The sequence below is a fragment of the Monodon monoceros genome, unplaced genomic scaffold, assembly GCF_005190385.1.
Source record: "Monodon monoceros isolate NGI ecotype Baffin Bay Population unplaced genomic scaffold, NGI_Narwhal_1 Super_Scaffold_18, whole genome shotgun sequence".
In the NCBI taxonomy this organism is placed as follows: Eukaryota; Metazoa; Chordata; class Mammalia; order Artiodactyla; family Monodontidae; genus Monodon; species Monodon monoceros.
In genome coordinates this window covers 176,950,677-176,976,259 of record NW_021703774.1, presented here as the reverse complement: position 1 = coordinate 176,976,259, position 25,583 = coordinate 176,950,677, and the positions used below count along the sequence as shown (strand labels likewise).

Genomic DNA, 25,583 nt, shown 5'->3' with positions numbered 1-25,583 from the left:
TTGTTCAGAAAAAAATAAGGATAAATATAGACACAGAATGATAAGGCAAATATAAAATGTCAACAACTGGGAAATCTGGGTAAATAATTCATGAGAACTCTTTGCACTATTCTTTTAACTTTTGTCTAAGTTTGAGAACATTTCAAAATAAAGAGCTGTTTAAAAAAAAAAGGCACAGGCGCTGACTTGAAAGGTATGGCCGTGGCCAGAGAGAGGACAGTTTTACAGCCCAGTGCCTGCCACACAGCAAATATAAAACCACGAGTTCATAAGACCCCCCAAAACTGACCATCTTTGGATGTTCCCAGGGCACAACTCATTATTTTTACAATTGATAAATAAAGGGAAAGAACCCAACATTTATCCTGACCTTCCGGTATTAAGTATCAATATATTCAGGGTAACCAAACGGCTGATGGGGGAAAGCTCTTCTTTATAGAAGAGTCACAGCTAGTAAGTACAAGAACAGTGAGAGGATTTCACCGCTTTCCACCTGGTGGGATAACGGATGTGGGCAGTGGACCCTTAGCGGACACGTCAGCCACCATGAACAGCCACCGACCGTGGCCTCTGCACGTGAAGCCATGGTCGGCCCACAGAGGCCGGCCCACGCCCAGCGTCTCCACAGACAGAGCATTGAGGACAGCAGGCCCCAACTCCCACAAACCGACCGTGATAAGATGAGTGACCAGCATGGACTGGACATCGGGCTGTCCTGAGGATTTGTTACTAATTTGGGGGCAGTGATTCACGTAGCCAGGTTTTTGTTCTTTTTTTTTAAGTCCTTATCTGTTAGAGATACACGTTGAATAAGATATCTGGGATTTGTTTTAAAACTCCAAACTCATGTAAGGAAAAACGTATTAGCCTCTCAGATTTAATTTATAGCCCTAAATAAAGAGCCAACATATCCTTTAGACAAAGGCAAAGCTGTGGCTCCACATTTAAATAAAACACAGCAAATCTCCCCCGAGGATGGGGCTGTGGACACAGGGCTGCCAGGTCCTCAGTCTGCAACTGCACCGAAATCTGTCCCGGGGTGAGGGTGGGGGCGGCGGGCATAAAAGTGTTTCTGTTTTTACTTTCAACGTCCTATAAAAGGCATCTGTCCCCCAAACAAACAAACAACAACAAGAAAACTTCAGAAATTCCTACAAAACGACAGTGTCCCAACCTCCCATAAGGACATCCCATCGGCAGGCAGGGGGTTGAAAAGTGTGCCCTGCAAACAAGCCGCCCCTGAGGTGGCAATGGGACTGAGTCCTATTTACCATTAGTAACAAACAGCAGAACCCATGACGCGCTTCACCTGGTCCTCTCACAAGACCCCTGGCTGGCACTGCAAGACCTCGGAACATCGGATGGGCGGTCTGCCCCCCTACCTTGGCGTGTTTCGTGGGCATCGTGCTGGACTTACAAGGTGACCCAGCGTCCGTGTCCTTCTCGAGTCTCAGCTCAGCAGAGGCCTGCGAGAAACCAGGGGGCCCCCAGGTCATGAGATGGAGGCCCAGGGTGACAGGCACTTCTTCCTACCCGTGGGGCCTCCACGTGTAGGAACGGCCGCCGCCCTGGGCCCAGGGCTCCGGGGTCTCGTTTACACTCAGAGTGAACCCCAGGCGGCTGCTGTTATTAACCGGCCCACAGCCCCAAAGAGGAAGCGGAGGCCGTGTGAGCTGTGGGTGGCGGGGCGGGGGGGTCAGGTCCCGTAACCCAGCTCCACCCGAAGCCAGAGGTCTGACACCTTCGTCGCGGTCCTGATGACCTCTTGCCCCAAAAATGCATCCAAAGAGCCTGCACTGAAACCTGTGAGCCTCTCACGCCTGTCTCAGTGATGACCACTGCCCTACAGAGCTGACCTCACAAGGTCAGGAAGAAACGCGCACGCCGTGTCTGCCCTACCAAAGCACGTGCTCGCTCGCACCCTGACGTGAAACCCCAGAGTCTTTGAGGTTCACGTCGGGGAGCAAACGCTACATGAGAAGTGGGCAAACAGTAGTAACTGGGGAGTTCAGAAAACACTAGCTCTTCTGAGGTTTAAGAAAGGCTCTTCTACCAGTTTAGCAAAGAGACTGAAGAGGAGGTGGTCCAGCCTCTCCTGAGCCCAGGTGAACCACGAGGCCACTGGGCACAGTGTAGGTGCCAGGACGTGTGGAGAGGCAGGTGGGGCGGGGGACGGCCGAAGGCTAACCCTCCCACTGCACGGGAGGAGGCCCCCATCTCCCACGTTACTTGGCAAATGGGCCTCCCCTGTGCCCAGCCAGCCCCCTCGGCAAATGGCCTTCCCCACCTGCGCCAAGGCCCGCGGACCCGCAGAGAAGGTCTGGAACTTGAAAGGGATGTGGACCATCTCCTGGGGGCGTAGGAAGAGCTGGGGGGCCAGGCTGCCCCGCGGGTGGAACATGTCCTCCTCCAGGGGCGTGTGCAGGCCAGCCAGCTCTTTGAAGTACCGCCACTCCCGACCGTCCAGGATGAGGCTGGAGGGAGGGGAGACGGCGCTGGGCACAATGTCCTTCCCAGTCGGTCCCAGGACACGAGGGGGCGCCCCACCCTCCCACCTGAGCTCAGCGCTGTCAATCGAGATGGTCACGGTGTGCTGCGTGTTGTCGGGGTTCCTGAGAGCGAATTCGAAGAACTCGGCGGCACCCAGAGTGGCACGGATGGTGTGCCGCGTGGTGATGGCCATGCTCAGTGCGCTGGCAATGCTCTCGGCCTTGGTGCGCTCCCGGTAGGCGGCGATGAGCTGCAGGTCCCGAGCGTGCTGGGCACGGATGCTCTGCTGGGCCTGCGGACACAGGGGCCGAAGCGGGGCCACGGTCCCGGGGCGCCCTGCTGCTTGGGGGCTGTTCTCTGGCCCCTTCCCCACCTGCCCCAAACACCACATCTCCTTGGAATCACCACCGCCCCTCCCCCACCGACACGGGGTCAGTTGGGAATGGCCACCTACAGCTCTGGGGGACAGGGAATGGGGCTGCCCATCTGCAGCACCCCGGCTTCCCTCTGCCCACAGGTGATGTACCCGTGGAAGGAGGGCTCTGCCCGCATGCCCCCGAGACTCCAACCACCCACCTGGGCACACTGGGAATTAAGAGCAGAAGCTACCAATAAAAGAGGAAAGAATGGTCCCCAAACTAAGGCAGGTGACCAGCTCACCGGCCAGGCCTCCGGTGTGACAGCGGGAGTCCTGTCTGCGAGCAGAGTCCCCAGGAGGGGCTGTGGCCGGGCATGACTGACCGCAAGCTGGGCCAGGGTCCAGACCCAGGCACGCTGTCTTGGTGGGCTCAGCGTGGGTCCTTCATTCACCTCCTTCTTCCAATGCCTTATGTTTCAATGGGCTTGGCCACCCCACATGTGTTCTAGAGGCTGGGGACAGGCTTATCTTTCTCGGGTGCCTTGCAGTAAAAAGCGAGGCCCGTCGGAGGCTGCTTTGCAAGCCCAAGACCTAGAAGGTATATGCCCACGTGCTAGGGAGGCAGCTGGGTGCTGAGGGCCTCCAAAAGCAAGGAGGCCCAGGCATCTGAAGGCCTTCGGACTCTAACTCAGAAGGTGAGGACCAAATCTGACCTCTCACTTAAATTGTTTTGGAGACTGACTTTCCAATATCCAAAACTTTGGCCTTTCCCCAGCAGGGGAATTGAAGCTGGGCCTTTAGTTTCTCCCTGGGGATTTAAAAACGGGAGGGTGGTCATGTTGACATCTGACGCCTCCCTATGTGGGCATTTTATGATCAGAGCTTCTCGGCGGGATGGAGCCTCTACCAGGCTGGGCTGGGCAGCACAGCCAGATGTAATTTAGGGTGAGAAACAGACAGAGCTCGGCTTTTCAACCTCGACTTGAGACAGCGGGTTGTTCTGACCTGCCAAGGACACAACCTGTATTGCCCTGGGACGAGGGCTCTAGGGGACAGGCCACATGGAGGTGGGCACAGGACTGGCCCGTCACACTGACCACCCGGGCGGGCACCGTAACAGCCACTCCCTGGTTTTCCGCAGGCCTGGTGGGTAAAAGCCACAGGCCGAGACAGTGTGGCCCCAGGGCATCAGGTGCCCACACGGCCCCTGGCCAGGTGGAAAGGCTGGAAAGAAGAATCCACCTGTGGGGTCACCTGGCATGACCCAGGTTGTGTGAGGCTGCCGTTAACCGCAGGCTCAGCCTCGTACAGACGCGAGCCAATCCTCCAGCAACAGCTTTACCGATGACTAGAGCCACCAGTGAAACAGAGCTGATGTTCTGGTCTCTTTCTGCCATAGACCTGTCTTCTTTCTTAATTCAAAACCCATGCAGGCAGAGGTGATGACACGTATTGGACCGCTCAGACCCCAAGAGGCAGCAATTTGCACTGTGGTCCCGTGACAGGTCCAGGGATGGGCAGGGAGACCCGTGGGCCAAGTGCTGGCATTTCTGGAAAGTAAAGTCCTCTCTTCCATGGCACTTGGCATGTTTTGACAACACGGAACGTGGGACTAGTGCCACCAATTTGCTAGCATGAGGGGCAATCCCGGAGCTGCTGGGGTGTCCCTGTAGAGGGTACGCAGAGGAGAGAGGACGCAGGGACTGACTGCTGTCGCTAGGGCAGCCGCCGTCCTGAGCACTGCACACAGGTTAAGCCGAGTGACCCTCACAGGGAGGCTGTGACTGTCCCAGGGCACCGCAGGGATTCCAAAGCAGTTGTCAGCCCCACACTCTGTGCTCCTGGCCCCAGGCTCACCACCTCCCCCAGGAAACCCCAAGACCCTCAGCCTCCCTCAAATCTGACCATCAGGGAGAGAGAGCTGCACCCCAGCTGCCCTCAGCCTCCCCCCCGCACAAGAAGTCACACACAGTTCCACACCCTCATTACGCGTGTGCAGGGCCAGCCGGGGCACAGCTCCTGTCGACTCTCTTCCCAAGGACCCACTGATTTCATAGAACTCCCATCCCTTCTTCAAAGAAGGCTAAAAAGCTCTGGAGAGAGACTACCGCATATCTGATACATCAAGTTACTTTCACCTCAAAATTCTCCAGGGCTACGAACCCAGGAAATCATTACAATTTAGTGGAAATTTTTCTTGTATTTGGAAATCCAATTACTTCCAAGCTCACGGCTGTATTCAAAATGAGGGTTCTGAGCTGTTGATTTCTCTATTAGAACATATCAGGGCTTCCCTGGTGGCGCAGTGGTTAAGAATCCGCCCGCCAGTGAAGGGGACACTGGTTCGATCCCTGGTCCAGGAAGATCCCACATGCTGCAGAGCAACTAAGCCCATGTGCCATACTACTGAGCCTGCACTCTAGAGCCCGCGAACCACAACTACTGAGCCTGTGTGCCGCAACTACTGAAGCCTGCACGCCTAGAGCCCATGCTCCACAAGAGAAGCCACCGCAATGAGAAGCCCGCGCACCGCAACGAAGAGTAGCCCCTGCTTTCAACTAGAGAAAGCCCACACGCAGCAACGAGGACCCAACGCAGCCAAAAATAAAAAAAAAATAAATTAAAAAGAACATATCAAATAACAGGAAACTAGCCAAATTAATCATAATAACAACGATGCTAACAACAACACCAGCAGCTGTTGGACTGAGGACTTGCCGTGTGCGGGGCCCAACCACCTGGACGCGGGAACCAATTGTGTCCCCCCCGGGTGACAGATGGCGGAGCCTCAGAGGCTGCACAGGAGGGAGCAGCCTGGGTGCACCGTGGCCGGGGAGGAGGCCTGCCCCAAGCCCAGCCCACGGCCGGCCTCCCCTCAAAGCGTCCTCACAGCCACAGCGCTGCTCCTCGGCCAGCAAGACTCTGCCGCCCTCTGCCGGGGACCCGCTCGCCCAGCCGGCTGTCTGGGCTCAGCGGCCATGGCTCACGGGCCCGGCCATGGCTCACGGGCCCAGCCGCTCCGCGGCATGTGGGATCTTCCCGGACCGGGGCACGAACCCGCGTCCCCTGCATCAGCAGGTGGACTCTCAACCACTGCGCCACCAGGGAAGCCCCCTGAATGGTCTTTTGCTTGTTGGTTTATTTCTGTCTCCCTCCCTCCCTCCACGGCGCCCCTGAGGGTGGGTCCTTGCCCACCTCTGTGAGCCCCAGGGGAGGGCCGGCCACTGCCTGTGTCTGCCAGGCCATGGGCACAGGCCTGGCCCCTGAGAAGGACGGCATCTGTTCAGACACCCACCTGCCTCAATGGAAAGGATCCTAAGGCCCCTGTGGCTTCCTTATCCTGCAAACAGCCATTTCTTAGGGTCTTATTTAGATTTTTAGTCTAAGGTGGGAATTCTGGCAAGATCGATCACTCTGACAACCCATGATGTAGAAGTTGTCATGGCTCTGCTCCCCAAACCTGGGAGCCCTCAGAATCCCCGTCGGAGCTTTCTTAAAAGCCTAGGCTCCAAGGACGCTCCCCCCAACCAATGGAGCGGAGCCCAGGAGTCAGCTTTTATCCAAAGCGCGCCGGTAATTCTGGCCTGAAAACTTCCCTCGGTGGCTGAGAGATCGGGTCTCATGCTCTGTAACCAGGACGCGGCAGGAAGATGAGAGCCCGCAGGCAAGGGGAGGGGGGAGGACGGGGCTGCTCCCGCAGTGTTCCCGAGGACGGGGGCCGAGCCTCACCAGCGCGCCCGGCCCGCAGCGGCCAGGCTCCGCTCCGCGCTCCCGCAGGCGCACAGCCCTCATGCGCTCCAGCTTGCGCCTGCGCACGGCGTCCCCCTCACGGCCGGCGCCCTGGGGCTGCCGCGTCCCCTGCCACGGGGGCGTGAAGAGCAGGGCGGCCAGCTCACTGTCCACGTCGGCCAGCTTCTGCGCTTGGACCACATTTTTCACTGCTGGAAGGTTCAAAGGGAGGGCCAGAGGTTAAAGGTCAGAGTGTTTATGTTCTCTAAGCAGCCACGGCTCCACGCCCTCCAGAGCCAAGCCTCAAGCTTTTCATAAACCCTCAGAGGCTGGTAAAGGTGGAAATGACGCACCCTGCCCTCCACGGCATCCCTCCCTTATCACATAGAAGGGATTCTGTCTCGGTGCTTAGATACAAATGTATTAGTGCCCACTAGGGGGTCTGCTAGGGAAAAGGTCAGCGTTGCAGAAGCTCAGGCTCTCAGGATTCCCCAGACGCCCTCGCCCAGGACCTGGCCCCTGCTCACCTCCAGCCCCCCCAGCGAGCACCCCCGATGCCCAGCACACCGTCCAGGCTCTCAGGCACGCTGTCCTGTCAGGTCCTCAAACCCCCGCTGGGTGCGGGTTATCAGGAGGCCCGAGCTCAGATCAGGAATCGGGGGCTCCAGTGAGCTGTGCCCTGAGGCCTCGGGCCAGCCGGGGTGGGTGGATCCCAGAGCTTCTCCTCTCTGCACCCGGCTGCCTCTGGCTGGCTGGGCCCCTAGAGCACCATCTCCTTCAGGGGCTTTACTCGAAGCCTAGACCCACAGGACAGCTGTGTAGCCGACAGACAGAAGCCACGATAGGCCAGGCCCCGGCAGGCCGGAGAGCTATTTTCTCCCTCCCACCACTGGCTGTGCCACTGGCATGCACACGTGGCACCTGCCACGTCACAAGCTGGCACGTGAGATTCCCGGACAATCAGTAAACCCAGCACAGGCGGCAGGTGAGAGGGAGCGCCCCAACTTAGCACCTTGTCCTTCCTTCAGGCACCCCCAGAACCACGGGAAGTGACCGCGAGCCTGAACTCCGCCGGCTGGACCCCACTCCCCGTCCTCGAGTATCTCTGCCTCCTGCTGATGTGCTCCACGTGGTGGTGAAGCAGCTTCCCCTCACTTGCCGCCTCTTCTTCCATCACACGTAAACAAGGGCTACTTCCAGGTTCTTCGGGTGCCATGAGATGGTGCAGATGTCTCAAGTGGCCACCCCAAAACAGCACTTTTCGTGTGTCTGGGGTCCAGCTCCATGGGAACGGGAGCTCCAACCTGGATCGGGCTCAAGCAGCCCGAGGCCCCCGGTCCCGAGGGGAGGGGCCAGGGTGGGAGACGAGCAAGGCTGGGGGGTGATCAACTGGCTTGTGTGTTCAGACTGCATCACCCCGACCGTGGGGGTGATGGGACCGTGTGGGACCACACTGCTGAAGCCAGGAAGCATCTTGCGAAACTCGGCACAACTTCCCGCTTCCGGAACCTTGCCCGGGGGGTGGAGACATGGCTTCTGGTGGAGTGCCCGGCCGTCTGGTTTTGACCAAAATAGGGATTGGAAGACTGATGACTCCAGAGGCTCTGGATCCCTCAGCAAACCCTCACTGTCACAACTCCCCGCGCTGCCCAGAGGAGCCCCCGACCTGCCGGGCCCCAAGCCGTGGGTTTCACAAATCCTCTCGTACCTGTCCCGGGGGCGGGGGGGGGGGGGGTGCGGATGGGAGGCACTCCCTGCTCCGTGGAGCCAGCTCTCCATCCATTCTCTTGGTGGCCAAAGGGATCAGCTGGGGATGGGGAGGCACTGGCCCCAAAGCAGGAAATCCAGATTCTAGTCCAAGTTCACGACCCTTAACCACACAACCGGCCATGTCACCTGACCTCTGTGTCTCAGTTTTTTCAACATTAAAATGAGGAAGCTGGTCCGGAACAGAATCTCAGCCTACCGGGCTCACGCAGCATGGACCCCTTTGAGCATCTGAATGTACCTGGGCTGCTCTCCCGGGGAAGACGTACGAGGACCCATAAAGTTTGGGCTGGAGTTTCAGGGGACTCGTGGGATTCTGAAGACCTTCCAAGATGGCACCAAAGGCCTCCCAGTCCTGCCCCCCACAGCTCTGGAATTCCCACCCAGGGCACAGGTTCAAGACCAACAAAGTCAAGGACCGTCAACACAAGACGCTCATGGCAGTTTCCAATCCACGTGAGATGACCTGCAACCTCTGGGGGCTGCTCCTCAAAGGGCACCTCCCACTTTTCATTCCAATGACAAGTATTTTACATTCAGGTCTGGGGGTTCATTTGAAAGGGGACGGAAAAACTTCCGTGTTATGTGATATTTTCACAAGCCCAGGTGTTTATCTCCCAAGCTTCTCTTCTCCCCAACATGGGGAGTTTCAAATTAGTTTTTAAAAAACAGCCTATGTTCATCCCGACCTTTTCCTCCCGTCCCCTTCCCCTGGGGAGAAGCAGCTACCCGAAAACAAATGCCACTCCTAGGACTGTAATCTCCACCAAGTAACACCGGCGGCTTCCCCAGGGCCCAGCCTAGAGAGCGCTGGGCTGACGAACGTGGTGACTCGACGTGGCCTGCAGGTCACTGAGCCGGAGGCGGAGCCACGGCTCGGGCCCCCAGATCCAGAGGGCAGGGCCCCACGACACAGGTGCACACGTGTGCTCCTGCACACGCACACACGTACACGCACGCACGCACACGCAGCCCCCCGCCTCTCGCTCTGCCCCACCGCCCGCCCACCTCCCCGAGCACAACCCCCAGCCTCCACCCGTAGGTCCCCCGGTCTCTCCACTCACGTCTGGGAGCCCCGGGCGTGAGAAGACCACCTCCCGAGAAGCCGGTGGCTCCGTCATTCGAGATGACCCGTGATCTGGAAGGTGGCAGTGAGCTGGGACTCCCCACTCTCCGTTCACACAAGTGACCTGAACGAAAAACACCCCCCGCCCCGCACGAGACATAAATACCAGCACAGAGTCGATGACACTCACCCGGATCCCCACCCACACCCCACTTTCCACTCTCAGGTTGGAGTTCGTTTTGCAGCAGAGAAACGGCGGGTGGGCAGAGGCACATTTCCTTCGAGCTCCCTGCTCTCCAGGTCCACACTCTCCTCTGTCTGAGCAGCAGTCTGCTTTCCCACCACGAGTCGGGGCTCGAGATGCTCAGGGCAGGTATCCAGGGGGCCCGGCCCCAGGCTCTGGGATGGTCGCAGACTCTCCTGTCAGGCCCTCGAGTGTCATGCTGTTCCAAGAAGGCCTTTGTGCCCTTCTGCAAACGTCTGTGCCCAAACACGCCTCTGGGGAGACACCCTGAGAGCCCCGGTGCCTGACTGTGAGCCGGGGGTCAGGGCAGCCTGCCCTCCCCAGGAAGGCCTCACGGGAGACCTGCAGATACAGTGGCAGCGGAGCTCCCAGGGGAGCCGTGGTCACACACACAGCCAGGATCACGGGGTCAAAGAAAGGAAAGGGGCTCTTGGGATCTCTAAATGATGAATGACCCCGTAAAGCCTCAGAAGAAGCTGGCAAAAAGACAGCATCAAAAAGCTCGCCTGAGGGCTTCCCTGGTGGCGCAGTGGTTGAGAGTCCGCCTGCCGATGCAGGGGACACAGGATCGTGCCCCGGTCCGGGAGGATCCCGTGAGCCATGGCCGCTGAGCCTGTGCATCTGGGGCCTGTGCTCTGCAGCGGGAGAGGCCACAGCAGTGAGAGGCCCACGTACAGAAAAAAAAAAAAAAGTGCAAAAAAAAGCTCGCCTGAGCCGAGAAGCCGCCAAGCACGAGGACGGCCCTCTCCCACAGAAAGAGTCACAGGAGACCTGGGCGTGGGTGACAGATGCCTGGATCCGCGGCCTCGCACTTGGCCGCGGCTGTGAATGCAGAGGCGGGGCCCCATCCGGGCAGGCGCCGACCCTGCCTCTGTCACCCTGAAGGCCTGCACAGCATCACCCCACCTGCTGGCCCGCGCCTGCCACTCGCTGCAGAACAACCAGTTTTAAAAAGAAACAAAAGCCATGACACTTTGTTTTTGTTCAAGAACTGCAGAATGTACAGAGGAAAGCACAGCGCTGCCACGTCGTACAAGTGTGCCGCGCGCAGCATTGGTCCTCTGCCTCACAGCCTCCCTGTCTGGGTATCTCAGGCCCCTTCCCGCGAGCTTATCTCTCTCTTGCAGGCAACGTATGAAAATGACAATTTAAGATAACGCATAATGGAGCTTAATCTTTCTTCTGAAGATAAGATTTTAAAACCTGGAGTCACTGCGCATTTGTGGGCTGGTGAATTAAAAATAAAAATAACCAACACAATCTTGGAAGCAGAATGCTTCTAGCAACTCCCCTCAGTCGTAGGAGCTTTTGAATAATGCCTGCTTCTCACACACAGCTCATTTATTTCTCCAGAACCTAATTGAGTTTTGCCGTTTCCATATTGTCTGTTTTCCAGGCTGCCCGGGATCCTACATTTGTAAACAAGGGAGCAGAAGCCTCAGACCTGGCTTAATGAGCTCCGCGCTCACGCCTGCTGTTCCGTCCCAGCCCCGCCTGCCCCATGCTGTCGGCACAGGTGGAAAGGGCCCATGGGGCTCAAGGTCTAAAATCAGGCTGGGTTGTAAGGAATGGAAAATTCCCCAATAAAACGACAGAGAGGTTTGAGTCCAGAAACCTCAGATGGCTTGGTGTTGTCCCGCTTTCAATCCTTCCTCAGTCCCCTCGAGGGGGATGGAGAGGGCTTGTCACTAGCCCCACGAGGGCTCACACTGGCCTCTGCCCTGAGGCGGGCACAGGCAGGTATGCCCGGCCTAACGTCCCCTGTCCCATCAGGGTCCTCTGTGGAGCCCCCAGAATGTCCAGGCAGAACCATCCCAGCCACACCCAGCCCCAGCCCCCTGCCCACGTGGAAGGAGGACTGGGGCCTTCCTCGGCATCTCTTACGAGCAGCTCTTGGGACACCATCTGACGTAAGGTCAAGGTGCTCGGCTCTGAACAAGCACGTCCCTCTGCCCCTCTGTTCCCAAGCTGTGTGGTGCGGAAGTTTAGGAACAGTTCTCTCTTCTCTCCTCCCCAATGAGGCAGTGCTATGAGCTGAAACTCCAGATGAAACTCTCTCCCGAAACCAGTCATTTGAGGATCGTCACAGCGATGCCCCATGGATAGTACCAGAAATAAAACGTGGGCAAGACGGAGACAGCTAATAACACCAAACCCCGACCAGAAATCAGGAACACCAAACAACTGGTGCCAGGGCAGGCTCAGTGGTCGGGGGAAGATGCTCGGCGGTCAAGGGCAGATGCTCGGTGGTCAAGGGAAGATGCTCGGTGGTCAAGGGAAGATGCTCAGTGGTCAAGGGAAGATGCTCAGTGGTCAAGGGCAGACGCTCAGCGGTCAAGGGCAGACACTCAGTGGTCAAGGGAAGATGCTCAGTGGTGAAGGACAGTTGTTCAGTGGTCAAGGGAAAGTGCTCAGTGGTCAAGGGCAGACGCTCGGTGGTCAAGGGCAGATGCTCGGTGGTCAAGGGAAGATGCTCAGTGGTCAAGGGAAGACGCTCAGAGGTCAAGGGCATACTTAGTAGTCAAGCTAATGAGAGCTCTTCTGAATTCCTACTGAGTGCTGATGCCCACGACGTGACCACTGTCCTGAGGGGGCTCATATCCCAAATGGGAAGAAGAGTAGCCACCCAGCAACAAGGGCAAAGCTGCCAGGGACTCTTACCCACATTAGCCAAGGTCAGGTGCAGCCGGCCCTTCACCACCGTGTGGACGTTGATGGGCTTGACGCAGCCAAACCTGGTCACGTCTCCACTCACCACCATGGTGTCCTGTTCGTGCTCTGTCGCCACGACCTCAAGCTCATGCGAGACCTGAACGGCTGGGCGCCCCTGGCGGAGGAGGTGCTGCGGAGGAGAAAGGACCGGTCAGAGGGCGGCCGAGGCAGGGGCTATCTGCTTCTGAAAACCCAAGTCCCTGCTGTCGGGTCTTTCCCCAAAATCCTTATTAACAAAGTGCATCCCGATTCACCCACTGAGCAAACCCCAGGGATGCACAAGTGGGCCTGGCAGCCACCTGCGTGGAGCCCCCTGCACACGGAGAAGATGAGAACACGGCACAGAACAAGAGGGGATGCTGAGGAAGCCCAGCTCCGCGTTGGCGGGAGCCCCGAGGAGCCTCCACTGGGCCCCTCAGGACGAAGGTGTGCCTCCAGGCAGGGGGAGGGCACGCCAGGCCCGGGCGGGACACAGGGGGCTTCAGTGTGGCAGAAAGGCGGGCAGCAGGTGCGAGGAGGGGCCGTGGGGCGGACGGAGCTGGATCAAGAGGGTCCTTTCCGACCCCACTCTTCTCTGCTAATCAAGTTTAACCCTTCAGAACCCTCCTGAGCCCAAGAGCGAGTGGGGCCGGCCGGGAGGGAGGGCTGGGCCCCTTCTCCTGCGAGGCCCAGGCACGTCACCAGGCCTCTTGACCGTCACGCGTAAATGGAAGTGTGGGGCCACGTTCAGGTCCTGCTTCTGGAATTCTGGCCCTGTCCCTCCAGCACTTGTCCTCTGCCTGTCTCTGGGGTGGACACGCCCAGACCAGATCCCTCCTGAGCGGGTCTGTGGCTTCCAGCTCCGGAGACCCTGCTTGCTCAGCAGCGCTTGTCCACATAACGCCAACACGTTCACGGGCCAGGAGCCTCGGCAGCCAGACGGGGTGAAGACCCCTCCAGAGGGTGGCCAGTCAAGGCAAGGAGCGACGCCCGGCTGCCCCAGGAGCAGTGATGCCAATAAAAACAGGGTATCGCGTCTCACCTAGGAAACTGCAGAGGTTTTTTTCCCACCCTGTAAAGGGTGGGAAAGCAGGCGCCTTGGTCATCTTCCGGGAAGAGCGCCGTGCCGGGCCCCTGGGCCCCCTGCCCGAGGCTCCGTATTTGTGCACCCGTGACTTGGAAACGCGGCTTTGGGGCGTTCTCATTTGGGGAGAAGATGATGGAGTCAGACCTAGGCTGAAAGCCTGGTCCCAGCACGACCCGGGGCTTCGGCTCCATTGCTGGACACGGGGATCAGGGCAGCAGTCCCAGGGCCGGGCTGAGGACACCGCAGCAGAGCGGGGGTGCAACCAGGCACCGGCAGCGACCACCGCGAGATCCCAACGATGCTGGCGCTGTCACCGCTCAGGAAATGAGCTGGAGGGGTGAGCCAACATGAACCCAGGATGTTCCCTGCAGTGTTTCCACCAGGACAAGGCGCTTAATTGTCCAACAACGGGGGACAGTGCGATGAGCTGTGATGCGTCTGGAAACGCTGGAAATAGCCACAGAAGGCCACGTAAGCACCTTGACAGCTCAGGACCTGGACTTACACAAATTTTCCATCTTTTCTACATAGATGTTAAAGTGAAGACTTGCTTATTTTTAGAAAGTAAAATTCCATTTTATTTAAACCACTTCTGTGTCAGTAAACCGGACAGCACTTGTCAAAGGGGCTCTTCATGGAGGATGAGATCAAATAACCCCTCCATGCGCTTCGCTCGCCCCTCCCTCCCCTCGCCTCGCCCCGCCCCGCCCCTCCTGCCTTTCACCTCACCCCTCCCTCCCTCTTTCTATTCATCCATTCTCAGCCATGCCCTACCCACGGTGGCCTAGGACTGTGCTGGGGAGGGGTCAGTGGCCATCCCATTCCCACCCTCCATGACATCACTGGCCAGTGTAGGAGACAGACGTGCCATATCCATGACGACCTGGGGGGGCCTGAGGAGTGAGAACACCAGCCGACGCCTGCTGAGTCCTCACCAGCTGTGACCCCGCCCCGTAACTCTTTGCACACTGCCCCCCCGGCTCCCTCCACTGTCCTGAGGGCCTCAGCCCCTCAGGGAAGGGCCCCGAGCCCCAGTGGATGGGACAGTTACAGCCCGGGTCAGCCACCAGAGGAAGGGAGGGACGGAGGAGCAGGCGGCCCCCAGAGGATGGGGGGCACGGGGCCGGGGCCGCTGCAGTACAGGAGCCACGAGATCCTCGCAGGCGGGGTGCTGAGGGGCAAGGGGGGACGGGACCAGATCTGCAGGCCTCAGTGACCAGCCACGCAAGGCTCAGGAAGGGAAACCAAGGGGGCCCCTGGCTGGAGTCCAGAGGGAAATAGCTGTGTGGGATGAAGGAAAAGTGAATGAAGGTCAGAGAGATTCCAGAGCTGCAGCGATGGTGCTGTATCCTCTCCCCCGTCCACCTCAAGGCAGGGAGGAAAACTCTCGGGACAGCATGTCGGCAAGTGGATGTGGCCCAGTGCCTGGCCCAGAGGCTGCCATGTGACCCCACGTTGACCCTCTGGGGTCCTGGTCACACGAAAGGGAAGGTTTGGGGAGAAACCCTGGGAAGAAAATTGAATTAATGCACGGACTTCAGTTTTAGAATATGAGGAGAATGGGAAGCACAGTTAGAAAACGAATTAGCTTCTGATTCTAGTTAGAATGAGAGAAGCACAATTCATGGAACTGAGAACAGGCATCAGGAAACATTTTCCCACCCCATCATTCATTCATCCTGTCCTCCGTCCTGAGGGCACACCTCTGATGGACCGGCCAGGCTCTTGGTGAACAAGCCTGATCCCGAGCTGCTCTCAGGAAACATCCATCTTCACCGACAAGGGAGCAGAGGTGACGTTGCCTGGTGGGTCGGTTCACAGGAGGAACTGATAACTGGGCAGATGCACCCTAGCATGATCGAGCTTAGACTCTGTGAACATCCTTTCCTTTGGGGAAGGAGAGGACTCGGCAGTGTCTTGGATTTGTGAACCAAGAAGCCAGGCCCCTGGACAATGCCCAGTGCTGGGCGACGACCCACACTGCTGGGCAACAGACCTCACAGAAAGGACTGCGGGGAAACGTTACCTTCATCTGAACGGCGGCGGATCCGACGAGAAGCAGGGAGTCTCCATCCCAGATGTCGATCTGCAGGGTCTGCATGGCCAGGTAGCGGGCAAACCAGCGCTGCTCCCCGGGTCTCAGGAATCCAGGACCCACCAGGTACTTCAGCTGAAAGCCCGGAGACCCTGTGCAAAGAGGCCCCAAATGCGCCCAGAAGTAATTGGAATCATTTATCACCTTTACACTTGGAGGAGTTTCTGCTCTGGTCATGATGACTAATTTCTGCTTCTGTCAGAGTTACAGCTTAATAAATACATTAATCAAAACATTATAAAATATCTAAATTAACAACATGAAGAGTGGTGTTCAGAAGACTACATTTCTTTCCAATGTATACAATAAGCTCCTCCCCAAATAAGACTGACGGTTTTTACCAAGTCCTAGTGAAACAGTCTATGCTGGATAAGGACAGATGCCCCGACGGGCCGGCCAGGGAGTATGACTCTGGGCGCACAGGATTTAGGGAGAAATGCTGTCTACATCTTCTGTCAAAACCGGGTGGTCACCAGATAAAGAAGATGCGGTACATGTACACAGTGGAATACTACTCAGCCATAAAAAGAGAATGAAATGATGCCATTTGCAGCAACACGGATGGACCTAGAGATGATCATACTAAGTGAAGTAAGTCAGACAGAGAAAGACAGATATCATGTGATATCAATGATATGTGGAATCTAAAATATGACACCAGTGAACTTATCTTCAAAACAGAAACCGGCTCACAGACACAGAGAACAGACTTTGTGGGGGGAGGAGGGTGGGAGAGGGACGGAGTGGGAGTTTGGGGTTAGCAGATGCAATCTATTATATACAGAATAGATAAACAACAAGGTCCTAGTGTAGAGCACAGGGAACTATAGTCAATATTCTGTGACAAACCGTAATGGAAAAGAATATGAAAAAGAATGTATATATGTACAACTGAATCACTTTGCTGTACAGCAGAAATTAACACAACATTGTAAATCAACTCTACTCCAATAAAATTCTTTAGAAACCGGGGTATTCACACACAGGAGCATGGAGAGCTCAAACTGAGACGGAGTTCAGCACACGGTGCCTAGGCCACCCCGATGCCTCCCGCCCCAAAGCGCCCAGGAGCCCCACAGAAGCACAGGCCTCTCCAAGGTCGCTCCTGGTGCCAGGCTTATCACTACGAGACAGGAGACAGACTGCAGCCCCCGCCTTCACCTTTGCGAAGTGGCATCACCATTAATCCTAAATTGGCAAAGATGTCATTGAAGTCACCATTAGTTAAAGTGCAGGGACAGCAATGCAGGGGAAACACACTGAGAACAACATTTCTGCCCTTTCCATCAATAACATACCAGTATTTACGTGGCCCCACTGAGCAGAACCCTAACCCCAGGGAGGAAGGCGGACGTTTGCTCCGCAGCCCAAGCGGCCCCGGGCAGGCTGAGACCCTCGCCCCGTGGGTGCCCACACGGCGCCCTCTCTGCTGTCCTCAAGGCCAGGACAGTGCGGTCGGCGGGAGCAGTGAAGCAGGTCCGGACGGGACCCAGCTCGGGGCGCGGGGGGAGGCCCCCCGGTGGGCCCAGGGGATACAGAGCAAGGACCGGCGGGGCCCTGGCTCCCGCCACGGCTGGAGCGCTGACAGAAGCGCCCTCCAGGATGGAGGGACAGGCAGCAGCAGCACAAAGACCACGGGAGGGGCTGGAGTGACGCTGCACACGGCAGGCCAGGCCCCAGTGTCCCAAGTCACAGGGCTCGGCCAAGGTCACACGCCACCCCGGCCCCCAGCGGCCAGGTCTGAGAAGTACGCGGCCTGCGGTACCTGATCAGTCTCCCGACACCCACCCTGAGGCTGGCTCATCCAGGCACAGTGAGGACTGGAATGAGGACCGGGGAATGAGGAAGGTCGAGCTCGCAGCACCGACGGCAGCGCCCACCTGCTGGGTCCCGCTGGGCTGCAAGGAAGGGGCAGTGGCGGCACCGGCCTCTGATGTGGGCCAGACCGCCGGCTCCAGGTGCACACGGACATGACCGTGTGGGGCGACCCCCAAATGACACCCACAAACACCCTTCCCTGGGCGCCCTGCACACTCACCCCCAACACCTCCAGTCCCACAGAGCCTCCACCCGGACTTGCACTCGCACCTGAACGCAGTAGGTCCCAGCTGGACCCCGCGTCTTCCTCCCCAGCCAGCTCCCCCTCGCGTCACCCCAGAGTGCCGCCCAGCACCGCGTCCTCCCGACGCCCTGGCTGGGCTCCATCACCACCACATCCCGTCAGCTGCCGGGTCCCCTCGATACGACCATTAATTCACACGCGGCAAACGTCCCAGGCCCTGTGTGGGGTCATGTGGCAGGACAGGATGGACAGGGTCCCTGCCCTGATGGAGCTCACGGTCTCGGGGGGACACTTTGAGCCCAGAGCTGACAGTGTGCTGAGTGTCGCACACAGGGGCCATCCTGGTCTGGGCACAGTCCAAGGCCCCTCATGCTGGACCCTCCCAATTCCTCCCCACTGTAGGCTCGGACCCCTTTGCTCCTGTACTGACTCCTTGGTGGCCTTCCCTCAGGTCCAGGCCCCCCACAGTCCAGCCCATGGCACTGCCAAAGCGTCCACGAAAGGAATCCTGCGTCGTCTCCATCCCATTCAAAAACCTGCAGTGGCGCTGACCACTGACTCCTGGGGGTAGTGGTACCACCCCACAGGGTCTGCCCAGGCTCCCCGGCTTACCTCCCTCACCCCTTCACAGACGCCGCCCAGCCCAGCTGGGGTCCCTGCTGCACCTCAGTCCTGCCCCACCGCCACGGCCAGGTCTGGCAGATGCTCTGCCTCCAGCTGGACGGTCCTCCCCCACCCCTCTTCTCAATCTCCACCCCTCCTTCATGACAAACACCTCCTGCTCCGTGCAGGTAGCCACGACTCCTCTGATGACAAACACTTTATAACACTACAGTCTACAACGCATGACGAATGCGTAACAGCTTGGAGTATCTATGCACCAAATAACAAAGCAGAAATCCAGAGACGTAAGAAGAAACAGATGAAAACACAATGACAGTGGAGACCAAACAACCACCTTCCTTTCAAGGCAGGTCAAGTGGACCATAAATAAGTAAGGATACAGAAGACCAGACCAGCTAATCCATAAGGCAGAGTGTATGCATACACATACAACATGGTACCCCAATAACAGAGAATATATCTTTTCAAGTATATTTGGAACATTAATAAAAATCTACTGTCTATTTCACCACAAAGAAAACCTAAATACGCTCCTTAAAGTAGAAATATTACAAATAATATTCTCTGATCACAATCCAACAAACTAGAAATTGGAAAAAATTTTTCAAAACAATTCACTTATTCTTAAATAATTCTGTGTCAAATGGAAAACACGATCAAAACAGATTTTTTAGAATAATAATAATGAAAATACTGCTTATCAGAATCACCAAAACATAAAGCAATAATCAAAGGAAAATTCATAGCCTTCAATACTTTATATCAACCAGAACAAAAGAATTAAAATAAATGAATTAAGCAACTCAAACAAATTAGGAAAATAACAGTAGAGAACACCAAAAAGAAAGCAGAAGGGGGGTAATAATAAAGGGAAATGCAAAACCTAACTGATTAAAAAACAAGAAAATAGCAAAACCTATTTAAGGTACACTTATGTGCCTTCAGAAGACAGGGAAGCAGAAATGAGCAGATGGGAAGACATCCCCGTTCCTGGGCAGGTCCCCTCCTATCCTTCAAGGGCAGTTCCCCTCTCGTTCATCTATGCACTTCTCCAGAACCCCAGATAGAGCCTAACAAGTTCACATAGAAAACTAAACCAGCAAGAATGTCTGGAGAACGGTGCAAAAAAGAATAGCATAACACCTCTGATCAAAGAGCGCGACCTTCGTGTGTAGCCAGACAGTCTCATGAAGAGTCTGGTGAACTACAGCCCACAGGCCAACCCAGCTGAGAGCTAAGAATGGCTTTTACATTTTCTAAGGGTTGTGAAAAACAAAAGTCAAAAAAAGAAGAAAATGATTAGAGAGAGATCGTATGTGAACCCAGAAAGTCTAAAATATTTATGATCTGGCCCTTAACAGATATCCATTTGCCAACCTCTAGTCTAGTGGAACAAGCAAGAAAATCCAGAATGACACCCAAGTAATACAAAAAAGTTTGCTATCTGATAAGGGTGGCTCTCAAGTCACTGGGGAAAAAGACAACTGTTTTAATAAATAGTACTGGGTCAACTGGATAGACATTTGGAAAAAGATAAAACTGATCCATGTCTGCCATCACACAGCAGGATAAACTACACAGAGATCAGAAATCTAAACGTAAAAAATGAAACCTGTAAATCCTAGAAGAAACCATGCACGAATCTCTTGCTGAGCTAGGGGAAGAGAAAGCCTCTGCATCTGTGACTCAAGAATCTAGAATCAACAAAAGACTGACACATTAGACTACACGAAAGTAACACCTTCACATAGCAAAACCCATCATAAGCAAAGCAAAAAGACAAACGACAAAGTAGGAAGCATATTTGCAATGTATATCACAGGCAACAGCTAATCTTCCTAATACAGTTCCCAAAACAGAGGACAAAACAGATGAAAAATCTGATAGAGAAATGGAAAAAGATATGAATAGAAGTTTGCAGACAAAGACAAAAGATGCTCAACTTCACTCATTACAAGAGAAATGCACATTAAAGCTTCACTAAGATCTATCTCACATCAATCAGAATGTAACAACCTATTTTGCGGAGGAGGCCAAAAGATCTCAGGCTAACAGAGAGGAGGTGGTGCTGTCTATCAACACCACTGAAGCCTTTTATCCTATAATCCCACTGCCAGCAATCTGCCCTAAAACATACCTCCATACACAGAAAACACGAGAAACACAAGGTTACTCATTGCTGCATTACCTGAAACAGCAGAACCCTGGAAAGACCCAAACCTCCATCAGTAGGATGATGGTTAAATAAACCACAGAACATGCACCCAATGTAGGACGATGTCGCTGTAAAAACAATGCAGACGGTTTCCACATGGAGTGGAACTCGGGATGGAAAGTTAACTGAAAATAGCACAGTGAAAAAGTGTATTTGGTATGCCACCTACTGAATAAGAAAAAATAAAAACGTAAATATTTGCTTAAGCCAGAAGCTAGAAACCTGGTCACCCCCAGGCCGGTGAGCAGGTGGGGGCTGTCTAGGGGGGTGAGGGTCGAAGGGAGCCTTGAGTGCTCATTCAGCTACGGTTTTATGTTTGGGGCCACGTAAATATTCCAATCAAAAAGGAAAGAAGGCAAATATGAAATTGAAAACAAACTGAAACCAACAAATTCGACTGAACATCAAATAGGCAACATAACTCCATAGAGAAAAGAATGAACACAAGGGCTTTGGGCCACACTCACTCACGCTACATCCTCGGTGGGACACAACCCAAGACCAGAAGAACACAAAGAAACCTGAACTTTTGTCAGCCATGTATCGTTAGTATTCAAACCAGCGGTATAATTTTGAAAATACATTGTGTAAATTATAAGGGAAAGTAAATAAGTAAATATATTATCAGGAAACACGATTTTCGGTTTAAGAGGAAAGAGATACAAATAAAATATTTTAGGGAAAAACCTCTAAATTTAAATTAGAAATATCAAGGTGAACTCACGTTTTAATATACATGCCCCAGCTCTGCCCAGGGAAAGGCCTAGAAGCAGTTGAGACCCCGATCAAAAGTGCCCGGATTGATGGGCTTCCCTGGTGGCACAGTGGTTGAGAGTCTGCCTGCCGATGCAGGGGACACGGGTTCGTGTCCCGGTCCGGGAAGATCCCACATGCCACGGAGCGGCTGGGCCCGTGAGCCATGGCCGCCGAGCCTGCGCGTCCGGAACCTGTGCTCCGCAACGGGAGAGGCCGCAACAGTGAGAGGCCCGCGTACCACAAAAAAAAAAAAAAAAAAAGTGCCCGGATCGTGATCTTTAGAAAGCACTCCCAGTGGGGGGCCAGGCTCCCGGGAGAAACGGGTGACCGGATCTGAGGCAGAAAAAGCACAAGGTGAGCCTGGACACCTTTGCTCCAGAAAGGGAGGAACTGCCCAAAGTCCAACCAGAGCGTGTCAACAGACTCAGGCCAACCCAAAGGGCTACAGCTGGCCAAAGACGAAACAAAGAGCTAGGATACACAAAACCTGAACTGTCACTATTAGAGTAACTATTACAGTAAGTTCTTACTCTGAAAATTAGAAATTAAAGGAAAAGTATTTAACATTTGTTCTGCCTTTTTTGGAGAACATATATGTAGTTCACTCCTGGTGGATGAGAGAAAGTCTCTTTCTATAGAAGAATGCCAGCTCATAAAGGGAGACCAAATGATAGCATTAGAAGAATTACCAAGCTCCATTTAAATAGCTGATCCAGGCAAAGCACAGCCAAGGATGTTAGGACAGTAGGTGAAGGGCTGTAGGGTTCGGATATTCACACGAAGCCCAAGAACAGCCCCAAGAAGTCTTCCAGGTGCAAAGGCGGAAGCGCCTACCTCTTCCCACTGGAGACACCTGGGGCGGGTGCCCCTATCAAGTGCTCACACTGGCACCCTCACGGTGACACGGCCTGACCTCGGCGCCTCCGACGGGATGCACGGGCAGCACGCGGCCTCAACAATGAAGAGTTCACACCAAATCCAGGATGGGACTGAGCCCTCAGCCCTTCCCCCAATGGACGAGAACTACTGAAGATGAACGAGGTAGACAACCAGGTGAGGAAACAATCAGACACATGGAATGTGGGACATTCTGCAACTCGCTCAGTCTCTTCAAACAGGCACCAACACTGGACAAAGAATGCAGGGGACAAGCCTCAATGAAAAGAGACTGAACACATGATTACAGGTAATACATGGGCCTGGACTGGATGTCAGAGCAAAACACAGCTATAATGGACATATGAGGGGAAATGGGAAAACTTGACTATGAAATTCTTTATAATCTTAAGTATGATAACAGAATTGTGTGTATAGAAAAGGACGTCCTTCATTTTTTATAAATTTATTTATTTATTTATATTTTATTTTTGGCCGTGTTGGGTCCTCGTTGCCGCGCACAGGCTTTTCTCTAGTTGCGGTGAGCGGGGACTACTCCTTGTTGCGGTGGGCGGGCTTCTCATCGCAGTGGCTTGTCTTGTTGCAGAGCACGGGCTCAAGGTGCACAGGCTTCAGTAGTTGTGGCACGCAGGCTCAGTAGCTGTGGCTTGCGGGCTCTAGAGCGCAGGCTCAGTAGTTGTGGCGCACGGGCTTAGTTGCTCCGCAGCATGTGGGATCTTCCCGGGCCAGGGCTCGAACCCGTGTCCCCTGCATTGGCAGGTGGACTCTCAAACACTGCGCCACCAGGGAAGTCCCAGATGTCCTTATTTTTAAGTAATGTGTGCTGCTATATTTAGAGGTAAAGTGTCACCACGCCTGCATTTTACATTCAAATGATTTTGAGGTGGGGGGAAAGATGAACAAAGAGATAAAGCAGGTATTCCCAAATGCACCAGCACAACTTCTGTAGCTGGGGACACGGAATTAGGGCACCTGGAGAAGGCACAGGAAAGACAAGATCCAGTAAGGAAGAGGCGATCAAGGCTGTACTACAGGGTCCAGACCTAGACGCTGGTCTGGTGGGAGATGCCCCCTTGGCTGGGATAACTCAGGGGCGGGAAGATGGACGAGAGTTCTTTAGGACAGTGGATGCTCTTGGCTGACCCAGACTCCAGCTCTCACACGAGGGAAGACCCCACTAGACAAACACACCAAGAGACGCCTGTTAGAAAAACAACATGTTAGAAAAAGAACAGGCAAGAATGCAAGGGAAATAACAAGGAAAGGCAGCCCCGTGCATGTGGTATGGAAGGACGGGGACCAACACAAACAGATGAAACGGCCACAAACTTGGGGGAACCTTCCTGAAAGGCCCGGGGGACAGTAGTAAGTGAGGAAGTTCCAGAGGCACATCCCACTCTTGAAGAAAAAGAGGAAACAAGAGAAATTCCACTCACAATGTAGAACAGTGACTAGCGTGGCAGAGGCAGCCACCAGGCCCACGGGCCGCAGGTTCCAGAAGCTGCAGTTGCTCCCGCTGGACCAGAGGTGGCAGCCGTTTGGCATGAGCCTGCTGAGGGCTGCCCACAAGGGCGTGTGGGAGCCACATCATGGACTCTGGGCACCAGGACGCAGACCTCGAGGGGAAGCGGCGACCCTCCACGAGAACTGGTGGTCAGGGCTGCCAAGACTGTAAACGTCCAGACTTGGCCAGAAGACAACAACGTCTCAAATGCCACTTTCCATAAGTGGGTCCATCCACCAGAAAAGAGCAATTGTGTGGCAGAGCTGAGACCAGGGCTTTTTCTCTCTGGCCTCATGCCCCCCTGCGTCTCTGCTATCATCTTTGGCAAAACGAAACTTTGGATTCTGGGAACAACGTTTTGCTTAAAATAAGTAATTCCAGGCTGAGAAATGACTCACTTCGTAAGCTTGGTGGGCGTGGAGCCACTGCTTTTAAAATCTTTTATGTCCTATTAACTCTCTGCATTCTTTATGAAGGTCACAAACCTCAGTCCCTACCTCACAGGATACACAAAATCAATTCCAGATGAATTCTAGATCTGAATATAAACAGGGAAAAAAGACTTCTAGAAGGTAACATAGGAGGATATCTTCAAGGCTTTGTGGAGACAAACTCATTTTGGGTGTAGCTCAGCAAATCTGCCCATTAAGGAGAAGACTGATAAATTGGACGTAATTTTCATGGAAAACTACTGTTAACCAAAAGATACCATTAACACAGTCAAAGGCAAGGCACAGAGCGGGAGGAGATGCTTGTAACATCTGAAGAAAGACTGGGATCAGGATATATATACATAACACCTACAAACACCGAGAAACAGACAACAGAATAAAAAATGGGCAAAGCACTTCAAAGGAGGATCTGCCGAAGGCGACAGCGTATGGAAGGTCATCTGTCAGCCAGAAGATGCCGGCACATGCCCACCAGGAGGTCACGTGAAAGAAACAAACAAAGCCACACACATTACACAACCAGCAAGGACACAGGCAGTTCAGACTTTCTGTCTACTCCAGCGGGTGTGTAAGCTGGACCTGTGCTGCCCCGGGACCCAGCAACTTCAATCCCAGGCACAGACCATCACAGATGCACACACCAAAAGAATGATCGTATATTATTAAAAAGGCAAGAGAGAGCCGGTACTGGTGAGCGTGTGGAGAAAAGGGAACCCTCGTCCACTGTTGCTGGGAATGTTAAGTGGTACAGCCACTATGAAAGCCTCCTCCAAACCTTTTTTGGAGGTTCCTCAAAAAACGTAAAAATAGAGTTACCACATGATCCAGCAATACCACTCCTGGGTATTTAACCAAAGAAAACAAAAATACTAACTCGAAAAGAAATCTGCACCCCACCCCTGCCATGTTCATTGCAGCATTATTTATAATAGCCAAGATGTGGAAGCTACCTAAGTGTCCACCTATGGATGAACAGATAAAGAAAATGCGGTATATATATATATACAAAATATTACTCAGCCATTAAAAAGAAGGTAATCTTGACATCTGTGACGACGTGGATGGATCAGAGAAAGACAAATACCGTATTATTTCACTTATACGTGAAATCTTCAAAAAAAGAATCAGGCTCGTTAAATACAGAAAGCAGACTGGTAGTTGCAAGAGGTGGGGCGGGGGGTGGGCAAAATGGGTGAAGGGGGCCAAAAGGTACAAACATCCAGTTATAAAATAAGTAAGTCACGGGGATGTGACGCACAGCACGGTGACGACAGTTAATAATAACACGGTGCTGCGTATTTGAAAGGTGCTAAGAGGGTAGATCGTAAAAGTTCTCGTCACAAGAAAAACAGAATTTTATAATTATGTTCAATGATGGGTGCTACCTAGACTTGTTGGGCTGATCATTTCACAATGTTTTAAATATGTTCATAGCAGCATTATTCAAAAGAGCCGAAACCTGGGAATGATTCAAAGGCCTGTGAACAGCAGAATGGGTAAACATTGTGGAATATTCGGACAACGGGTTTCTATACAGCCAAGATCA

The 25,583-nt window shown here is 54.2% G+C and overlaps 1 protein-coding gene across 8 annotated transcripts in view; it reads right to left on the bottom strand.

Moving 5' to 3' along the window:
• Positions 1 to 25,583, bottom strand: part of NPHP4 (nephrocystin 4) — a 137,500-nt gene that overhangs the window by 7,336 nt on the left and 104,581 nt on the right. For 7 of the 8 annotated variants that reach the window (XR_003794454.1, XR_003794455.1, XM_029228734.1 and 4 more), the window contains 7 exons: positions 15,459 to 15,619; positions 12,316 to 12,496; positions 9,409 to 9,534; positions 6,578 to 6,789; positions 2,556 to 2,782; positions 2,288 to 2,474; positions 1,383 to 1,466 (listed from right to left, as the gene is read on the bottom strand). Coding sequence is in view for 6 of the 8 variants with exons in the window: in XM_029228734.1 (XP_029084567.1) it covers positions 1,383 to 1,466; positions 2,288 to 2,474; positions 2,556 to 2,782; positions 6,578 to 6,789; positions 9,409 to 9,534; positions 12,316 to 12,496; positions 15,459 to 15,619 (1,178 nt within the window). In the remaining 2 variants the exon portion in view is untranslated. The remainder of the gene's footprint in view (positions 1 to 1,382; positions 1,467 to 2,287; positions 2,475 to 2,555; positions 2,783 to 6,577; positions 6,790 to 9,408; positions 9,535 to 12,315; positions 12,497 to 15,458; positions 15,620 to 25,583) is intronic. The other variant, XM_029228735.1, reaches the window with a different exon arrangement.